The sequence below is a fragment of the Mastigoproctus giganteus genome, chromosome 9 (assembly GCF_048544385.1).
Source record: "Mastigoproctus giganteus isolate SK-2022 chromosome 9, ASM4854438v1, whole genome shotgun sequence".
Lineage (NCBI taxonomy): Eukaryota > Metazoa > Arthropoda > Arachnida > Uropygi > Thelyphonidae > Mastigoproctus > Mastigoproctus giganteus.
Window position 1 is genome coordinate 178200651 of NC_143583.1, and position 21664 is coordinate 178222314.

At 35.7% G+C, this 21664-nt stretch overlaps 1 protein-coding gene across 1 annotated transcript in view; it reads left to right on the plus strand.

Moving 5' to 3' along the window:
- The window catches only part of qin (tudor domain-containing protein qin), a 571075-nt gene that overhangs the window by 45167 nt on the left and 504244 nt on the right, over nucleotides 1-21664 (plus strand). The window contains exon 3 of the mRNA XM_090381133.1: nucleotides 1748-1851. Within this exon, the coding sequence (XP_090237259.1) occupies nucleotides 1748-1851 (104 nt within the window). The remainder of the gene's footprint in view (nucleotides 1-1747; nucleotides 1852-21664) is intronic.

Below are 21664 nucleotides of genomic sequence, written 5' to 3' on the forward strand. Positions count from 1 at the left end.
AAAACTTTGTATATTAACACCACTAGATCTCTGTTGAACATACCACTTATACACAGTAAGTTTTTATCTTGTGCAACTTCCATGGGTTTTCTACTCCCCTCTGTAAAACCACATTTAGAGCTATCAACACTGTATTTTAAAGAAAAATGTTGCAATTTGTCCTTTGATTTGCAGATATCAGAAACAGTTTGTTATGCCATAAATTTCACAAACATGTGCTACTGAGATGCCTTGTTCTAATTTCTGTGCCACATTTAAGTTCACACGCTTTCTTTTAACTCCTCTATCACTTGATGCCATTTTAAATTGTAAGGATTGCAAAATTATTGAATAAATAAAGTCATGATTCAGAAATCACAGAAACACTGTATACAACCTGACCGCACGATAGCTTGAGGCAGATACTGAAACAAAGCGAGTCGGTAGACCTGCAGTTTAGTGTCCCGAGTCGTGTTCAGCTCGCAAGTCACCGCCTGCTCTTAATCTGTAATCTGGAAAAACAGCTATTTGAACACATTTTCAGAAAGAATAAAAAACAATCTCCTGAATTTGATTATAAAAATAAAAGTAAGTAATTATCAAAACAATAATGGAAATAGGTAATTATTATTAATTTTTAATTAATAATAACACTGAAGTTTTGTATAACCTAAAAAAAATAACATGGTCAAGATTAATATGTACATACTGCATTATTATTTGTCCGTTATATCGGAGTCCGTTAAATCGAGGATTTACTGTACTTCCATTGGTATTGTTCTTCTGAATTGCCTTTGTAATTCTCCTCCCCTCTGTTCCAAACCAGTCCCAACATGTGCAGCAACCAGTCATACTGTCCAACTTCAAACTCACAGAACCAACTTTTTTTCTTTCTCATATATCCTTCAACTTCTGTTTTCTGGAACAACCTTCCTTCATGTGTATTTTCTGAAAATTACAATCTACTGAATTAAATCTAATGTCAATATGTATTTTCTGTCGTCTTAACCTTCAATTCAGGCATGGTACTAAGTACTGTAGTTTCTAATACTTTTGTTTCAAGTTTTCAACTCACCAGGAAAAATCCTGTACCCTCTGCCTCCAATTAGCTACAGCTCTGATTGAAGACATCTTCAGAAAATTCTCACTCGTTGATGGCATTTGAATCCAAACTTTTCAGTAATTGTCAGATTATGATGGATCAATGCTGCAGACTCCTGCTACAGGCAGCTCTGCATACATAAGAATCAGGGTCTTATTGCAGTGCATGCAATAAGGCCCTGATCCGTAGGAAAACTAACCTCAGCACACACAGTGTGTGTGTGGGGGGGGGGAGAAGCTCAAATTTTTTTCATCACATGTGGGATTTGATCCCAGTCCTTTTCTACATTGCATAGAAGGACAGCAGTCATATCTGCAGTGTTGCTAACTGTCCACTGCACTTTTTTTTTTACTATATTGCTTTACTGTATACTGCATAAAATGACATGTAAAGCATGCATTAAATAAAAATGCATCAACCAGTGGCTTCCTGACATCATTATCCATTCTAATACTAACCCTATAACAGAATTTCAAGAACAATTTTTTTTTTGAACACATCTCACTATATCCAGGAAAATTGTTCTCAGTATATGGCCTTCTCAGGAATGCATGGTGTTTGTAATCAGGAGATTATTGTATTACTTAAATGCCATGATTTTTTCATGATCTGCACTATGTATAAATATTTCGTTTTAACCTAATGTCACATTTTTTTTTTCAACAGACAGTAACAGAACTGCCAAAAGGGGAAGTGTCTGTATCAGCTCTAGTACCAGATGTATATGCTCTTGGAGTGTTATATGCAGTTTCTCGATCATATCCTTCCAAGTAAGTTGTAGATTCTATACGTATGATGGGGGAAATAATATTCCTTTAAGATTACGTTTCTAAATATAATACTTTTCTATATATATTAAATTCTGTTATAAAAATCATATATATAGTGTGATAAGTCCCTATCCAGAGGGTAATCTCAGGAACCCATGAAGATGATTAACGTCTGAATAAATGGGAGGGAGTATGTGTGTACAAGGTGTGATTATTAAATAATGAGACTGTTGCAATAAAATAAATATAATGAAATATTTCGTACCTTAAGTTATTCTCTTCAAAATAATTGCCTTGGGCTTGCACCCATTTTCAGTGGGCCTTGAACCCATTTTCAGTCCTCTTCTAAATTTGTCTTTTTGACCCAGAAAGTGGCAAACAAAGAGCATGTTGTGTGCTGTTAGCATTGTCTTGATGGAGCATCCAACCATCCTTCCACAATTCATATCTCTTCCTTCAAATTTTTTCATGCAGCCTTGTCAGAAATCCAGTGTAGTACATTTGATTGACAGTCTGATTTGGTGGATGTATTCAGCCATAATAATTCCTTTAATATCAAAGAAAACAAGGAGCATGGTTTTCATTTTTGATTTTTTTAGTCTAGGGCATAGGTTCCCAAACTTTTTCTGGCCACCGCCCACTTTGCAAGACATAAATTTTGTAACGCCTCCCATTATAACAGTTTTCCGTGTTCAAGCCATTTGATATTTTCAACGTAAATAGCAACTAATGATACGTTACTGCTTATGCTATTAAATTATTGAAAAAGTAGTGGCCAATATGTGCTTCATCTTGAACACAGTTATTGCTTGAACACAGTTATTGCTATTTTGATGAAACATAGCCCATATGTAAAGACTGTAAAGTGTATGCTTGAATGACATTATGCACAGTTTCATACAATGGTTTAAATATGAAAATTTGGAATACATATTAAGAGATTGCAAATGCATTAGTAAGAATCTTATTGTAATAATTAAAACACCATCAAATATATTACAAAATTGTTTATTTCAAACTTATAAAGTAAAAATACAAAGCAAAAATAACTAATTAATGTGAAGTTTCATACAATTGTTTAAATATGAAAATTCGGAATACATATTAGGAGATTGTATTACATTAGTAAGAATCTTATCGTAATAATTAAAGCACCATCAAATGTATTAGAAAATTGTTTATTTCGAACTTACAAAGAAAAAATAAATTAATGTGAAGGATGAGCCTGATTCATTTATAAAAGTTTGTTAATATCGGGTTCAACTTTCGTTAAAAACAGTCATAAATCGCCACACTCAGTTATATGCAATTGGTTCCTTTTCTTAGATAGTAAATTCGCTACAGCACCAAACCCACGCTCAGTCAAATAAGAAGATGGAAATGCAATTAAAAATTTCTATACTATTTCCCATAATCCAGGGTACAGTGTCGGTATTGATTTCTGAAGCCAGAACTCTTGGTATCTGCTTTTGAATTTTATTTTTAGTTCTTCATTTGTTGTGAGTTCTGTGAGTTCCTCTTCTAAATTTGATGATCCTGCTGTGTTTACATGTGAGAAAGGATCTAGAACCCAATTTGGTATATTCATGTTTAGAATATCCTTGAATCGCTCATTAAAATCAGCATGGAGAACCTCCAAGTATTGGCAGTATGTAAGTAAATCTTCATTTTTGAGAGACACTGCTGATAAATTTGGAAAGTGGCTGCATTCCCCTCGGCCTAGATTCCACTTGAACAGAAGTTTCCCCACAAAAGCGGCAATAATGTTTTTTGTTTTAATTAAATTCCATTCATCGCCTTGTAATTGTAGATTGACTTCATTAAATATTTTATAGAGGTCTGTCAAATAAGCGATGTCATTTTTGGATGTAATCAGGTTGACCCGCAATCTGTCGTCTCTGTTTTCTAGGAACTCTAGTACTGAATAAAACAATTTGTAAAATCGATTCAGACAAATACCTTTTGAAAGCCAACGAACTTCCGTGTGAAGCAGCAAACGATTGAAACTTTCATCGTTTTCACTACAAAGTTAGCTAAACAATCTGTCACTCAGTAAATTGCTTCTAATCTTGTTGACTGCTCTAATAATGTAATGGAGCGATGTATGCAGGCGTTCACTTAAATTCTTCACAACCAAATGTTGATGATGAAGAACACAATGTATAGCAAGTACATTTGGTACTGCTTGTTTCAAATGTGCTATGAAACCCTTGTGACGCCCTGTCATTGCTGGAGCACCATCAGTAGCAGCAGACAAAATATTATGAATAGCAATGTCTTTCTCTTGAAAAAACTTATCCATGGTATTAAATATAGATTCTCCCTTTGTATCCGCTTCCAAATTTTTAGCAAATAATAATTCTTGACAAACTTTTTCTTCTTTTATGAATCGTACGTATGATAAGAGTAGTGCTTCATTATATAGGAGAGTTGATTCATCGAGTTGAATGGAAAATTGGCATGTCTTCAAATAATCGCACAATGATTTTTCAACGTCTTCAGCCATTTCATTGATTCTTCTTTGCACTGAATTATTGCTCAAAGGAATTTTCCTGATGATATCTGATGCTGGCTTATGAAGCACAGTTTTTATTACTTTTACTGCCGGCAAGATTAATTCCTCACCAATTGTGTGTGGTTTTCCCGCTTTTGCGATTAATAATGAAATATTATAAGAAGCTTGTAATCCGTCATTATCATGTTTAGTGGACGACGCAAAAAGTTTTGATATAATTGGACGTTTAAAATATTTTTCTTCTAGTACTTGAAATCTTTATCCTTTATCTTTATCCTTTTCATCAGCATGCATTTTAGTCAAATGCTCTTGTAGCCTAGAAGGCTTCATTGCTTCATTTGAAATTACTTTTTGGCAAATCAAGCACATAGGTAATAATTGGTTCGTAGGAGACTGAATGAAGCCATATTTCAAATACTCAATACTGTACTGTCGACATTTCTTCTTAGATTCAGACATAATGAAGTAATAAAATTTGAAACAATATTCACAAAATAAAAGATTTTAATTTATACTTTGTATGATTCCACTTATCTATCACACTTTTGACTGATGATTATAATGAAACTTATTCCTAAACAGCAAAAATATATGATCACATATCAATTTATGAATTATTATGTCGGCAAAACGGCCTTGGAAGCTTTGAAGATCAAATGCGCTGTGGCATTAGTTTAAAATCCGCGCCTAATCTGTCTCAAACAAATAAACAGACGCAGAGATATAATTGACTGGTCAAGCTTACGTCATTAGCGTTACCAAGGTGATCCAAGGAGAAAATAAAACTGTAAACAATTTTCGCGGAAAACAAAACAGTTGAGCATCATTACTTGTGAACAATATTTTGCATTGTTGCTCTGTCACAACATTTTGCTTTTACTGCTTTTCGTAATTGTACAAAAGAATTGCAACGAATTGATTTTGAAAAACAAAAATATCGCATTTCCTTTCTTCGGTATGTATTGTATCTACTAACAAAAAAATATAGAAAATTCATCTATTGGAAGCCATACTGGAAACGAAAGGAAAAAAAAAAACTGTCGTAAAACTGATCATTACAATGCGCATTTCATAAAAAAAAAAAGTTCGCTTTATTGTAATTGTTTCTAGAGGACTAAATTGGAACAGCAGTTTCATGGATATATATTTGATCTTCTTACGAACTTTCAAGAAAATATTTCTATTCATAGCTGCATTATAAACTTCGAAAACTGATGTCGAAGGAACTTCGCACGCATCTTATCTGGTGTGCAAACGAAAAAAAAAAAAAAAATATATATATATATATATATATGCTACGAGTAACAGATTGTTTTATATGCATTTGATACCATCAAAAAATTTGAGGGAAAAATTGAATTTTCATTATCACACACGCCCGAAAAATTCACCATAAAGTGTCATATGTTTGCTTGAATTCCATTCTGAGCTGCAAATGTAATTTCACTTCTCTTGCACTGACAGAGCTGCTGTTTGCCGAATGAAGGAAAACGGGGTTCATTTTCCTGAAATTTCCACTTCCTTTCATTCACTTGGGGGAAAAACTCCTTAGGGGAGGGAGTTCACACTTTCTAGTCCAACCCTAAGGGAAAGAGACAGAGAGAAAGAAATAAAAAATACTCTTTTGGTGGGAGGAAGGCCAGGAGATTGTCAAAGGTCCACAACTGTAACTTTCATCACAGATGCTGAAGTTCTAGTAAGTCAGTTGCATCGCAGATTTGAAAGTATTTCTTGTGTGCATTCGATAATAAAACCCTCTTTGCTTTATTGTAATTGTTTTTCGGAACAATATTTTGCAGTAATCCCCCTGGAAATATTCGCCAGTGAACTGCATTATACATTTCAAACATCACTGTATAGCTTGTCCTTGAATACAAGTGACTACAATTACTTTCCTTTGAGTGACCGCCTTGTACAGTTGTGGACGCTTCCTTCCAGTCAGTAAAATCATCAGTAGTCATCCTTTATTGTACCTAAAGTAATTCGTTATGTTGGGGCAAGTGGTTTTTGCTCCTAATTGAAGTAGCAATTTCAAATTTTGCTCAAGTCGATTATCTGCACATATTGAAAATTAGAAGGACAGTAAAAGAGTTGATAATTGGTGCCATTGGTGGGCAGCATTCCGACTAACAAATTTATTCTGTTTATACTCCAGGATGACCACATGGTCAGAGATCCCAAAATAGAGAGAGAGGATACAAGAAACAGCATCGCATTTAGCAGTCACCGACTTGATCGTGTGAAATTTCTCGCCAAAAACCACAGCAAAGCAAGAGAAAATCTATTTTTCAGCAGGGTTTATCTGTTTATTGCAGTTCAGAACAGCATTAAGACCATGGATATTTAATTTATTCGGCTTCTGTACTAAAACAGAATTTCTCCCTTCACGATAACATCAAAGCGTAACAAGCAAATATCTTCTAAGAATACTTTTTGTGCAACCATTAGTCGCAGTCTGTTAGCTTTGTACTGTTAGAAAATATTGCAGTTTTGTGAAAAATACACATTTCAAGAAACAATCCGTTATTCATAGCGGATAATTTTTTTTCTTCTTTTGCACACCAGTTTTCGAAGTTTATAACACAGCTACAAACAGAAATATTTTCCCGAAATTTCGTTAGATCAAACCCAGGAAACTTCTGTTCTGATATTATTTACTAAAACAATTACAATAAAGCAAATTTTTTTTTTTATCAAATGCGCATTGCATTGTTATCAGTTTTGCACTAGTTTTTCTCGTTTCTAAAATATGAATTTCCCTGATTTTCTGTTCGTAGGAGCAATACACGTTGAAGAAAGGAAATACGATCTGTTCGCCTTTCAAAAACAGTTGTTGCTACTGTTTTGCTTTATTGCTTCTTATGTCAACTCACAGTAGCTCGCGTTGTTGCATTTCAAAGGCCCTAGGCTAATTAGGGTGGGTTTAGAAAAATAACTTGATGTCACATTTTTGTCATTTGCATGAAATTCAATAGAAGGTTTTTAAAATTGAAGTGGGAAAATCAAAGAAAACAGTTCTGGCTTCACTTATAGCAAATTTCAGCTGTGTCCATAGAGTAAAAATTATAGAATTTATTAGTTGACCTTTGAACTGGGTCCACTAGACCAAAGGAGATAAAAATACGGATATGGAGCCACCGACCCCTAGACCGCCTGAACGCCCCCCAATTGCTTCTGAACCCACTATTGCCCCCCCTAGAAGGCTTCAGCGCCCACTTTAGGAACCTATGGTCTAGGGAATTGTTTTGTTTTCACCGACTGTCTTTTAGTTTCTGGGTCGTACCGAAACAGCCAACTTTCATTGCAGGTACAGGACTCAAAAGGTCTGGATTTTCAGTGTTTTTCAAAACATCTTCACAAACTTGTAGCCTTCTCATTCTTTGATCTTATTCTTCAAAATTTTTGGCACCATCTTAGTGCTTAAATTTTCGCTTGGTTAAAATTAGTCTGTTTCTTTTTACATATTGAGTTCTGATGAGACCATTCTAATTCTTAAACTACAATCACTCGTAATCAGTGTCCTTACCTATCTGCATTTTCATCAATTTTTCATTGATGCAAGGTTGTTCATCATCCTCCACATTTTCTCTTTCTTCTAAATATATTTTATACCATTCAAACTCTTAAATGTTCTTGACATAGTATCTTTCCCATAAACTTGATGCAAGAACTCATAACTTTCATTTGGTGTTTTCTTTAGTTGTTAAAATTTTGAGGTTGATTCTTTTGCCTGTCATTTTCCTGGGAAACTGCAGAAACACAAGTTAAAGAAAACATGTCTCACTGAAAAGTGAATGAGCATGTTGGCAGACAACTAGGGAAAAAAGTTCAGGATCAACTGCTGTGCCATTGTTTCACTGGTGTGCTTGATGTGTAGTGGCTGTGCATGCAATCTTGTTATATAATAGGCACACCTCATATATGAGGAAAATAGCATGTGAGCTGTTCAGCAAAGCAGATTTCATTGTCCTTGATGGTATAGAGTGGGAATGCACATTACGAATGAAGTAAATGTGTGTCTCTCCCCCCCCCCCATCACCTGGTAGGTTCCCCACTGCCAGCTAACATATCCCACCCCCAGAGCGGGATGGGCAGCTGGACCTTCATACCGGATTCGACACTCCTTGGACATGACACCGACGAAGACATTCTGCGGCTTTGCTGCCAACACGCCATTGGCGATCCGAACTGGGTACTCTAACCTGGTTCCCTTTAAAACCCCATCCCCAGGCAGGGAATGGAGGAGACGGATCTCTGTCTCCTCTCCTCCCTGCCTACCCCCCCATATTTCGCCTGGTGGGGCTCGTCTCCACTGACCTCTTTGGGGATGCCTACTCTATCCGTCCCTATTCTTCTATCTGTTACCTCCCCAGTCTTCAATCTCCCCCCCCCCCTCTCACTAAATCGTAAATCGACTGAGTACACCCCCTTAACAATGCCGCCAAATTATAACCAACGTCTAAATTCTACCGGTTTTGTGCAAATCTCTAAGATAACTAACACTATCAGCTTTTATCTAGCGTTACATGTCTAAATTTAATAACATCAAAATTTTGCCCGACCTATTTGGCCTTTAACATATCTCTTTAGTGTTCAACCCTAACCAGCGATTTCCTAACAGCAATCCCATTAAGCATTAATGTCAAATGCATAAACTTTTTTTTTTTTTTTTTTTTAATAGGCCCTAGCCACTGAAATCCCAGGAAACTAGGTGGCAGGACCTGCCAGAGCAAATTGTTGTGATACTGGATACACCCGGCTAGCCTCCACGTGGCAGGGTATGGGCAACGTCGGGCCCCACTAGGGGCCTGGCGGCCAACAAGCCGGATAAACAATGGGCACAACATATCACACTGCACAGACACAACCCACACACTTTCAAGTCTCTGGCTTGACAGTGTACTGTCCTCGATACAGCGAAACACACGCGGAGATGGGAGAAATCCCAGGTGCCGTCTGACACGAACATATCTTATACCTGTCCTTGATGGTATATTTTGGAAGTTAGCAATCTAATTAGTAAAGCCCAAAGGACTTCGGTCCTTGCTATCCTGTATTGGCTGAAAAGTATAGAGAATAGGACATAAGATATCGAGTAATTGCAAGCTGGAGGGATTATTATTTTTAAAAAGACTACTGCTGTGTTATTGAGGTGAAATGCAAATTGGATATATTGGATATATCAATTGGATATACAGGCAGGTGTTTGGTGAAGCGTTACTTATTCGAAGTAGTGCAATATCATGGCAACTCGTTGTGAAGGTATTCACAATATGAGATAACTTAAAATGATGCCGCCTTATAAATATTCTGTTTATTCATAAATGGCTGTGTATTAATGATGCTATTGCACTTAATATATACATATGTTAAAGAACCATTATTTGTTTAAATAAGTTTCACTGCATTTTCAACATATAGGAGTACTTTCTGCTGAGATACTGACTCACTTTAATCAACAGCACTTGATGTTAGTTATGTTGAAAAATTGTTTACTTCTTAATAAAAGGTAGTGGAATATCAGTATTATTCCACACAATCTAAAAGTTATAAAACTTTCAATTGGAGATATTTTAAAGCCATAACGATGACATACATCTCTCTCTTTCTTGCACAGTAATGTTCTGTGCCATTTATCTCATACCTCCAGTTAACTGTTTTACCTGTGATAATTAGCTTAACTGGCTAGCAATCGAAATATTTGCATATGGCTTCAAAATCATTATAGGTGATTCCAACTTCCAATACCAGCCATCATTCAGACATGGAATAATTGAATTGTGAATGTGAAAGTCTTAGATTTTATGTTATTGACCTCCCGGACACATGGCTTTATCAACAGCTTGACAAGATTTTTCAAACCCCCCCCCCCCACCCTGGCAATATCGATGAAACAGGTATTTTGACCACCTGCCTTTAGTCTGCTCCTTCGAACTTGTATCCCAGGCCCAAAATATGCATTGTCTCCAAAAAACAACCAGCCCAGGATAGCCAAAAATATCTTGTAGATGACTTTCATCAACCGGTGAAATACCACCACTTTGCTTATTGGAGGCTTGAAGTGGTGAAACCCATGTTTAGTCTCTAGAGCAAAGTTTCCGGCATCCCCCCCCCCCCCCCTACTTCTCCTCAACCCTTGCATGGTACTAAGTACTATAGGTTTTGATACCTTTCGTGTTTGGGGTTTTCATAAAAAAAAAAAAAAAAAAAAAAAAAAATTCATCAATCTTCCAATGGCTGAATTTTTTTTTCAAATATATTCTTGGAACTCTCTCAAATCTTCTTCTCCAAATTGAAATGTCTGGACTTATGTAATTTCACATCCATCTAAACCAAGGCAGAATAAACAGTTTTTAGCTGCTTTTAAGAAAAAAGAATCTCATAAAATTTACAAATTGAACCCGTCAATCCACTGTTTCCAGTGAGTTTGCTGATGAATGGAAACTTCCGACTACTGAAGCAGAACACACTGTGTTTCCTATGTCGACAAGAATCCTAAGCAAAGAAAATTGAATATTTTCAGTTGCTCCTCACATTAAAATAATAAATCAGTTATCTAACTGCTCTAGCCTTGGGACAGACCAATTTCCAAGTTAATGCCCTCAAAATTGCTAGTTATTATTGCATTATAGTCTTTATCAACATAATATGCTTGAATAAATGAACTTGGCTGGAATATAGAGTGATTTCTGTACCTAAAACAAACATTCTAGTTAGTCCATTGGATTATTCAACTGAATATCAATCTCTTCAGTCTGGTTTAAATTATTAAGAAAAATGAATGCATTTCTGCTTACCAGCCCAAATCTCCAGTGAGAGACCAATACGTACCCATTATAGAATGAGATAACAGTCTACCATAACATGCTTACATACCTTTAATTAATTGTTAGAATCAGGAGATGGGCTTTCATACTGTTGTCCGTCCGTCCGTCTGCATGTGACAGCTCAACTTCCAGTGGATGGATTTCCATGTATTTGGTTTATATAGAAATATTTGTTTAGCCATTCCAAATTTCATTAAAATTGGACAAATAGAAATCCAGCAGTTATCATTTCTTTTTTCCATACAAATTGTATGGAAAAAAGAAATTCATAAATTAAATGTTGTAATGAAGTGTTGTAGCTTTAGACCAGGGGTGGGCAACAGCCGGCCCGCGAAGATGTTGAATCCGGCCCCCTCGGTAAATGCATAAATATAGAAAATCCATACCTGACTACACTCGCCATAAACGTTCGGCTTAATTCGGTTCAATCAGGAATTGCGGCCAGTACAACAGTAACCAAGTGATTCTACGCAGCGTCAAAGAGCTATTTCCTAATTATTATTGTAGCATCGATCGAACGAAGTTCCTTTGGGTTTGACTTCTTATTGAAAAAAATAATATTGGTGCGAGATATTTTATGTTTTATGCCTTTTCTAATTATTACAATTTTTAATTTAATATAATTTATAGCCCATAAAATGAGCCAATTAAAAAAAAAAAGTAAAATTGATGCCGAATGCCGCATTTTCAATGATAATTGGACATTCAGATATTTTTTTAAAAAATACATTAATAATTTGGTAATTCAAGTAATATAACATTTTTTTAGGTTCTGATTTTTTTTATTAAATCGTTCAGTCTATTCCGGCCCGCATCATGATGCGAAAATTTCATTTGGCCCGCATCATGATACGAAAATTTCATTCGGCCCGCTGACGAAAAAAGTTGCCCTCCCCTGCTTTAGACAGTCCATGCATGTGTTGCATGTATTCTTATGTGAGAGTCATGAACGTGGTGTTGCTTGTGAAGAGATACATACATGCAGATATAAATGAATCTGCAGCCATTGACAAACCAATCCACTGCAGAAGGGAGGGGAGGCCTTCTCAACAAGTCATGTTGAGGTTGAGGTAATGAACCATAATCTGCCATGCTGGTCCATTGTGGGTTTGCAGATCAACTGTATTTAGTAGTGAGGAAATTCAACTGTATTTAGTAGTGAGGGGATATATATATATATACACAGTGGAACTTCTCTATTACGAAATTCTATTTAACGAATTTCTCTATATTACGAATTTTTTCGCAAAACATTGCACCTTGAAACAAAATTACATGTAAAATTAACTCCATATAGCGAAGTGTTAGTCTCTCTATAACGAAGGGAAAAAAAATTTAGTAAAAGCATTTTTGAAGATTTTCAAGCATTTACTGCTTATACAGCCCCCTTCCCTCTGAATTGCGCATTGACATCTGGAATTAATCATCCTTTTAGTGAATACTTGTTGCCATTGACACCCGTAGGACGGTCTTTGTTTCATTTTTGTTAAAGTTATAAAACCAAATGGGTTTTCTTAAAAGTGGTCATAAACTTTACAATAATTAGGGTAGATTTGTAAATTGATGTTGGCTCAGGGGAAAACGAAATTTGCTGCGGTAAACTTGAGCATGCTGCTGTGGCGGCAATACATAGAATGCTACCATAGTCGATTTTTAGTAACGCCTACTGAGTGACATTCGCTTCTCACCTCAACTGTACTACGTGACCTTCCTGTCAATCATTATATGATATGGCCGTTCTCATCTAACTGGCGCCTCCGTATCCAGGTCGGCAGGAGCAGCAGTGCGTAGCACACGCTTCTTGATTAGACCGGGGTTCGAACCTCTGCCCACCAAATGCGGAAAGGTCAAGGAATGACCACCGCATATCCTCGGAGCAATATGGCCTTAGTTGCTAATGCTCCTTAAAAAAAAAAAAAAAAAAAAAAACTCATCTAACTGGACTCCCAGTAGATGGTTTTCATGAATTTTTTTTTTTTTTTTTCATTCGTCATCAATCACATAAGCTATATGCTCTTGTATTTTTTTTTCTGAAAAGTTAACCGTAAATTTTCTTTGTATATATATATATATATATATATATATGAATGAGTGTCGTATATTTCTTCAAAGTGATTGATAGGAAAAGGCACGTGATACTGTTGAATTGGCAAGCGAACATCATTGGGTAGGCAGTACTAACAATTCACTATATGGCCAGCGCAGCCAAATTTGCGGTGTATGTATCAGCAAGAGCTGCAGTCCAGTAATTTTTACAGTTGTGGAAACAATGTCGAAGAGAAAGTGATTAAATATTAATGATAAAGTAAAGATTCTTCATGATATTGACCAGGGTTTTAAGAAAAAAGATATTGCGGAGAAATATGGCATACCTGCAAGCAGCTTATTTACGATTTTAAAAAATCGAGAATCAATTTTAAATGCAATTGAAGGAGGAGCAGACAAGAAGTGAATTAAGTTGTGTATATACAAAGATGCTGATAAAGTTGTTCTAAAATGCGTGCAAATGATACGTGAAAAGAATATACCAATATCGGGTCCGATTATTAAGCAACAAGCTCTGAAATTTGCACAGTCCATTGGACATACAGAATTTAATGCGAGCACTGGGTGGCTAGATAAATTTAAGAAGCGCCACAGAATTGTGGAAAAGGTTATTTGTGGAGAAAGTATTAATGTAATCGAAGAAGATTGTAACAGTTGGAGGAACAATTACCTTAACAAAGATTTTGGAAGAATGTGAACCTAAGGATGTTTTTAATGCTGACGAAATGGGTTTATTCTTTAAATGTTTACCAAATAGAACACTTGCTTTTAAGGATAAATGTTTTGGCGGAAAACAAAGCAAAGAAAGAATCACTGTGCTATTTGGAACAAAGCAAAGAAAGAATCACTGTGCTATTTGGAGCAAATATGACAGGAAGTGAAAAATTAAGACTTTTAGTCATCGGAAAATCAAAAAACCCAAGATGTTTTGGAGGTACAGGAAAATCGTGTTGGTAACTGACAACTGTCCGGTACATCCTGCCAGTATTTCTGCCAAACTTAAAAGTGTGAAGTTATTGTTTTTACCACCAAACGTGACGTCAAAACTCCAGCCAATGGACCAAGGCATTATTAAAAATTTTAAATTTCATTATCAAAAGAGAATAATAATGAAGATTGTCAATGCATTATCAGAAAATAGAAATTTGGAGGTTACAGTTAATCTTAGAGATTGCATCTTTGAACTGGCAAAAGTTTGTACAAACGATGTCACTCAATACACTATTCAAAATTGTTTTTCGAAAGCAGGATTTGCATTGAATACAAAAGTCGAACATCAACTAGACGAACAAGATGAACTGCCCCTTTCACAACTGAAAAACTTTTGGACATTATTAGAATCGTCCGGGAAATGAAAAATGAAATAACAGTGGATAGTTATGTTTATGTAGATCAAGATCTGACTACAACAGAACATCCAAATGAAGATGAAATACTGCTGAACAGCGTTAGACGCGACCATGATCACGAAGAAATTAACGATGACGCTCAAGACACATCAGAACAACCTGTAGAAAAGCCAACTCACGAAGAAATGATAAACGCTTTTAAAACGGTTCGTATGGGTCTACAGTTCTATGAAAATGTTCCTGATAATGTTTTTAATGCTCTGAACAAATGTGAGGTTTTCTTTGAGAATCAGACAATTTTTTTAATTGTACTGTGCAAACGAAAATTACAGATTTTTTTTAAATTTGTAATACTTACCGGCGAAAATTGTGTAAACATAATTTAAATAAGTGTTTTTGAAATAAAATACATTAAAAATAAATGTAGATTCATTTTTATTTTCTAATTAAATAAAAATTTCTAATAAAAAAGATATTCTCTGTATAACGAAATTTCTCTATAACGAATTTTTTCGCTGGATTTATCAAATTCGTTACAGGGAAGTTCGACTGTATATATATATATGAATAAGGCCTATGTATATATATATATATACATAAGTACATAAGGCCTATGTATATATATATATATATATACATAAGTACTATGTTTCTATATTTTTTATTTTTAACTATATAGCCTAATATTAGTGTGTGACCATGGCCTAAAAAGGGAACCAAATATCCACCATAACTAGCAAAATCATACTTAATCTAAAATTAACATAATAACAAATCAAGAGTATCATGATGCCAATACTGCATAAAGCTTACATTGAAAGGCATGTCAACTTGGGGCTAGTGCCTCTCAATATATGCTATAAGTAACAACATGAGCCATCTGTTTTTTCGAGTTACATGCCAGTCACATCTTATTAATATATACCAAATATAGTATTAGTAAAATAATAAGAGGAGTTTACCTCAATATAGTGCGTAGAACACTTCCGTATGATACCCTCCAGAAATTAAAACGGAAAAAAACGAAAAAATCGACAACTTACCGGTACCAAAATCGTTTTGAATATTTTCGTTAGTCTTTTAATTGTGTTAATTTGATTTTTAATTGTTTTAAATTGATTTGAATTGTGTTAAATTGATTATTTAATTATTTATATTTTACTCTAATTATTTATATTTTACTCTAATGTACCGGTAAGTTTTTCAATTTTTTAATTTTTTCCATTTTAATTTCTGGAAGGTATCATATGGAAGTGTTCTACGCACTATATCGAGGTAAACTCCTCTTATTATTTTACTAATATTATTATCAACGTAGAACATATTGAGTAGTACAGCTCTGATTCATACTATCTAATACCAAATATAGTATATAAAATATCTTAAAAGTCAATTTTGAATTATTTAAATTTAAAATTTTTTAAGATATGATTTAAAACAAGTTACAGCTACAGCATGTAACTACAGTATACAGTAGTTACATGCCAGTCACACCTTATTGATATATACCAAATATACTATATAAATAAAAATATAATGCTTTAAATTGTTGCATATTGCTATATTTTTCTAGTCCTATTTTAGTCCTTCCTGTAGTTTGTAGGGTTACCATTAGTTCAGCAATAATAGGTGGAGTTTTGTTTAGTTTTTAATTGATTTTTATAATTTTTGAAATAATTGGTTAATATGAGTTATTACACAGCTAAGGATAATAAGATACTGCGTCATTCGTGTAGGCTAAACTGTACCACAGTTTCCACTGAGGCTCTGGGTGAACCGATAAGTAATCTTACTGGCCAAGTAGTATTCGATGCTCTAATTTCTAATGAGACGTCAGATTTAGTGTTGCCAGGTAATGTTGATGGTAACAATAACATGCAGAAACATTCTGCAACCAGCATAGGACATATTAATGAGCTTAAGTCTGGTAGTTATAGTAAAGAACTCTGCCAAACATGTCCAGTTATGAACCCATCGCAGTTAGTTACAGCAGGGAATAACTTCCCGGCTTTTTGCCAAACCAGTGGGGTTGTCTATCTAATGAAATGTGGTGAATGTGGACCAAATATGTAGGACAAACAGGTGTACCATTGCATATAAGAATCAATGTTCACAGATTAGGAATAAAAATGATATAGAGTTGCGACATTTTCAGTTTCATAACTTTAACAGCATTTCTATATCTATCCTTGCCATCGAAGGTAATTATAAAGATAGGCTGAGTTTAGAAAACCTACATATTCTTAAGCAAAAATCGATTTATCTTTATGGATTGAATAGCAAATTTAATGGGCATTGCTTTGCAAGTTATAAACATGAACATTGTATATATAGTGCATTCCAATTAGTAAAAACAATGGCAATTAGACGTTGTGGTCAAAAGAGTTTGCAAGATAGATGCAACAAGGATTTATGTAGAGCAGATATGATTGGTAATTTTTCAGGTTTGATAAAGTCTTGGGATCAACCCATTATTAGTATTAAGACCATTCATGATTTGATGTTCGGTTTGGAGGTTAGCTGGTTGAAAGCATTGTTTAAAGTAAGCAGAGATTATAAATTCACTAATGTGCACTTGGAACATCAGACATTTTTAAGTTTAAACTAGGTAATTATATGGTAAGCTTAAAGCAATTTATGTTTTAAATTTTCATATAAGGTCTTAGATAGCATAAATCTAGATCAGATTCTTAATAGTTTTAACTATGCACCACCATTATTTAACTCCATTATTGGAACTAGGTTCAGCTACGTTAAGCCAGTTGGACTTAAGGTTTGTAACTACAAACATGAGGCTATAAAGTTGAGTATTACAGAGAATGATGCCCTTTGCTTATGCCATTTACTGGAGTATCATTCTTATGTCAATAAACACCATAAGCATGTAATAACAAGAGACCTGGGAATTGTCAAGCAGAATGAACTCAGGAAATTGTTGACTTATGGTTTTAAATTTAGACCCTGTTTTAGGGTTAGTATTAAACAAATCTGTAAGAAAATCCACATAGATTTAGCACAATTTGGTCTAAACTTGGCATACAAATACGGCATGCCAGTAGAGGTTTTCCGTATATGTACCTGCCTTGTATATGAAGCATTGGAAAAACAGGTTCGGAGTACATTCAAATGGCATGATAGAGACAAGATGTTTGATTTAAAGTTAATTAAGCAGCAGATATTAGACCTGCAATCAAAATTTATTATAACCACTGTTGACAAGACAGCCAACAACTATGGGATTATCTGTAAAAAGTTTTATATCAACTCTTTGGCTAAAGAGCTTAATAGCAGTACCACATATAAGAAAGTGGAAGCTAACAGTAATATTGCCAGAAAAAGGCTGATAGCTATGAGAAGAAGATTAAATCTCAACTGCTATAACACCAAGTTTCTGTATGTTTTTTTTTTTTTTTTATGTGAAGCCCAAACACGAGAGGTATTAGAACCTATAGTACTTAGTACCGTGCTTGGGTTGGAGGTTGAGAAGACGAAAGAAGATATTTGTTGACATTGGACTTGAACTTCTTTAGATTGTAATTTTCAGGAAATACATATGAAGGAAGGTTGTTCCAGGAAATGGCAGTTGAATGAATAAATGAGGAAGATGAAAAGTTGGTTCTGTGGGTTTGAAGTTGGACAGTAAATGGATGGTGGCGGCACGTGTTCGGACTGCTTTGAAAGAGAGAGCGGGAATTATAGAAGCCAATTCAGAAGAACAGTGCCCATGGAAGTATCTGTAGAAGAGGCATGCAGCAGAAACAGTGCGTCTATGCGAAAGCGAGTGGAGAAACTCTGTTAGAGATGAATCATTAATTAACCTAACTGCCCTCTTCTGAATGGAATCAAGAAGCCTGAGAGAGGTTTTGGGGGCACCACCCCAGATGTGGGAACAATATTCCATGGCAGGGCGGATTTGCGATTTATACAGAGTGAGCAGCTGTTTGGAAGAAAAATAACGCCGAGAGGGAAAGAGAAAACCAAGTTTTTTAGATGCAGAGGAAGCAATATTTGTAATGTGCTTGTGCCAAGAGAGATTAGAAGTCAGGGTAATCCCCAAAAGAGATATATCATTTTGCCTAGAAATCGGAGTGTCACTAAACATAAGCATAGGAGCAGAAGAATCCTTTTTGCGAGATATAAGACAAGACTGAGTTTTAGAAGGGTTGAAATCAACTAAGTTGTCTTTGCCCCCACTGGAGAATTACCTGAAGATCGGCATTTAAGGAATTGGTAGCAGATTTTCGAGAAGTTAAAGCTGATTGAGCAGGACAAGGTTTCTCAAAATGGAAAGTTGAATGCAATGTGCTATCATCGGCAAAACTATGGATAGGATTTCCAGTCAATGGAAGAAGGTCATTGATATACAAGAGGAAAAGAGTGGGGAAAGAACTGAATCTTGGGGGACACCGGCATTAGTGGAGAAGTTAGAAGACAGAGAGCCATCTACCATCACCCTCAGTGAGCGATCAGTGAGAAAACTGGATAACCAATTACTAAAAACAGTTGGCAAACCATAAGATGGAAGCTTGTTTAGAAGACCTTTATGCCAAACACGATCAAAAGCCTTTGAGATGTCAAGAGCAACTACTTGTGTTTCACCGAACCTTTCCATTGAATTAGTCCATAAATGGGTAACATAAGCCAGAATATCACCAGTGGATCGACACTGACGGAATCCATACTGGCGATCGTTGATCATACGGAAGGTTTCTAGGTGGTTTAAGAGTTGGCGGTTAATTGATTTCTCCATTACTTTAGAAAGAGTAAAAGTAATTGCAATGGGACGATAATTGCATGGGAGGGATTTGTCACCCTTTTTAGGAACTGGCTGGATATGAGCAAATTTCCAAGCAGAAGGAAAAACACCTTTGGAATAAGAAAGTGAAAAAAGGCGGCAAAGAATAGGAGTAAGTTCAGGAGCACAGGTTTTGAGAACAAGTGGAGAAATACCATCGGGACCTGGAGCTTTCTTAGCATCAAGATTCATCAAAATCCTTCTAATATCCTTTTGATGGAAGACCACAGGAGGCATTGAATGGAGCGTGTTGGGAATTGTGGGAGGTGTTTTACCAAGATCATTAATACATGAGCTGGAAGAAAAATGGGATGCTAGCAGGTCAGCTTTATCCTTGGCTGAAGTGACAACAGAACCATCTGGTTTGGACAGAGGTGGGAGCAGAGATGGGCAAAAGTTGCGGCCAATAGCTTTGGCAAGAGATCAGAATGCTCGGCTACCATTAGGGCAAGAAGCAAGTTTTCTACTCTTAGCCTGTTCAAACTCTAGTTTGGACTGATTAATAACTGCTTTACAATTGTTGCGAGCTTTGGTGTAGGCAGAAAATGAATCTGAAGAATTAGAAACAAGCCAATTACGATATGCAACGTTCTTCTCTTGGACAGCCTGAGCACATTTATAGGAAAACCAAGGTTTTGATAAAGGGCGAGATTTTAAAGTGGAGTGTGGGATAAGGATTCCATTCCTTCAAGAATAATTTCACCGACACGATCTGAGCAAACGTTGACATCAGAAGTTTTGAAACAGTAATCCGACCAAGGAAAAGAAGAAAAGAAGTCTCGCAGGTCATCCCATTTTGCATTCTTGTAATGCCAAACAACACGAGGTTGGGAATAGCCATGAGATAAAGGTTCCATTGGAGAAGAGACAATCACCAAGTTGTGATCTGAAGTGCCTAAAGGACCTCTCACTTCGACTGTGTACTTAGAAGGGTTGTTTGTGAGAAAAAGATCAAGCGTATTGGCTGTATGATTAGGATTGTCCGGTATTCTTGTAGGTAAATGAACAATCTGTGCTAGGTCATTAGTAATTGCAAAAGCCTCAGCATCTCGACCTGCTGGGTCCATGTGACTAGAAAACGGAAGCCAGTTGGAGTTGTGAACATTAAAATCACCAAGGAAAATTACCTCACTGTTAGGAAAGTTGGACTGGAGAAAGTCAAGTTGCAAAGAGAGGAAGTCAAAGAGCTCCAAGTGATTAGTGGAGTTGGGAGAACGGTAGAGACAACAGATGAATTTGACACAATGAGGTAGAGAGATTTTAAGCCAGAGAAGATCAAAGAGAGGAGATTCCAAATTGCCAAGTCTCTGACAGGGAATATCAGAACGGACATATGCACAAGTACCACCTTTGAGGCGAAAGGAATCATACAGCGAATAATTTGGGCATCTGAGATGAGCAGTAGTTGAATCAACTGATAACTGAGATTCTGTCATAAAAAGTACATGGGGTTTGGCAGACTGCAAGTGGAAATGGACATCGTTGAGATTAGAATTGAGACCACGTATATTTGTGAAATGAATTAGGATCATTGGATCCCTAAGTTTCATTGGTACATTGGATCCCTAAGTTTCATAAGTCCCCAATAGCATTTAGGTTTATAGTCTCTTACAGGGATAGTTATGTAGAAGTTCCACACAAAAAGCTGGAAACGTTGTTAAAAATAGTATTAAGTAAAGTTGGAGACACGAAGATTATATTAAATAATGGAAAGGTTTTCGATTATCTTAATACCAATACCACAAATGTTAGACATATTGGTACATACGACTTCAAAAATCTGTTAACTAGCATATCGCATAGAAACCTAAAAAAGCTTTTGAATGAATATTATAGGGTTATCCCATGTGATGAGTATTATTGGGATAATTTAATAGACCTATGTTTATTTAATTGCTTTATAGTTAATGGAAGTGCGGTTTATAGGCAACATACGGGTACAGCCATGGGTGCGTGGAGTTCATGCATCATGGCCAACCTATATTTGCACCACTTTGAAAGTAAATTTAACAAAAATGCTATGCTTTATAGATATATTGATGATCTTATAGCAGTCAATGAGCCAAATTTTCCTCAGGAAATGGGAACTTTTTATCCTTCAGATCTGCAGCTTGAACGTACTAATAATGATAGTTTTATTGCTGCCACATTTTTAGATATCGGCAGTAAAATTAAAGCTGGGAAGGTTGATACTAAAGTGTACAACAAACGTACTGACTTTAAATTTGAGACTATAAATCTCATGCATTGGCATTCTCGAACATATCATTGGCATTCGAAT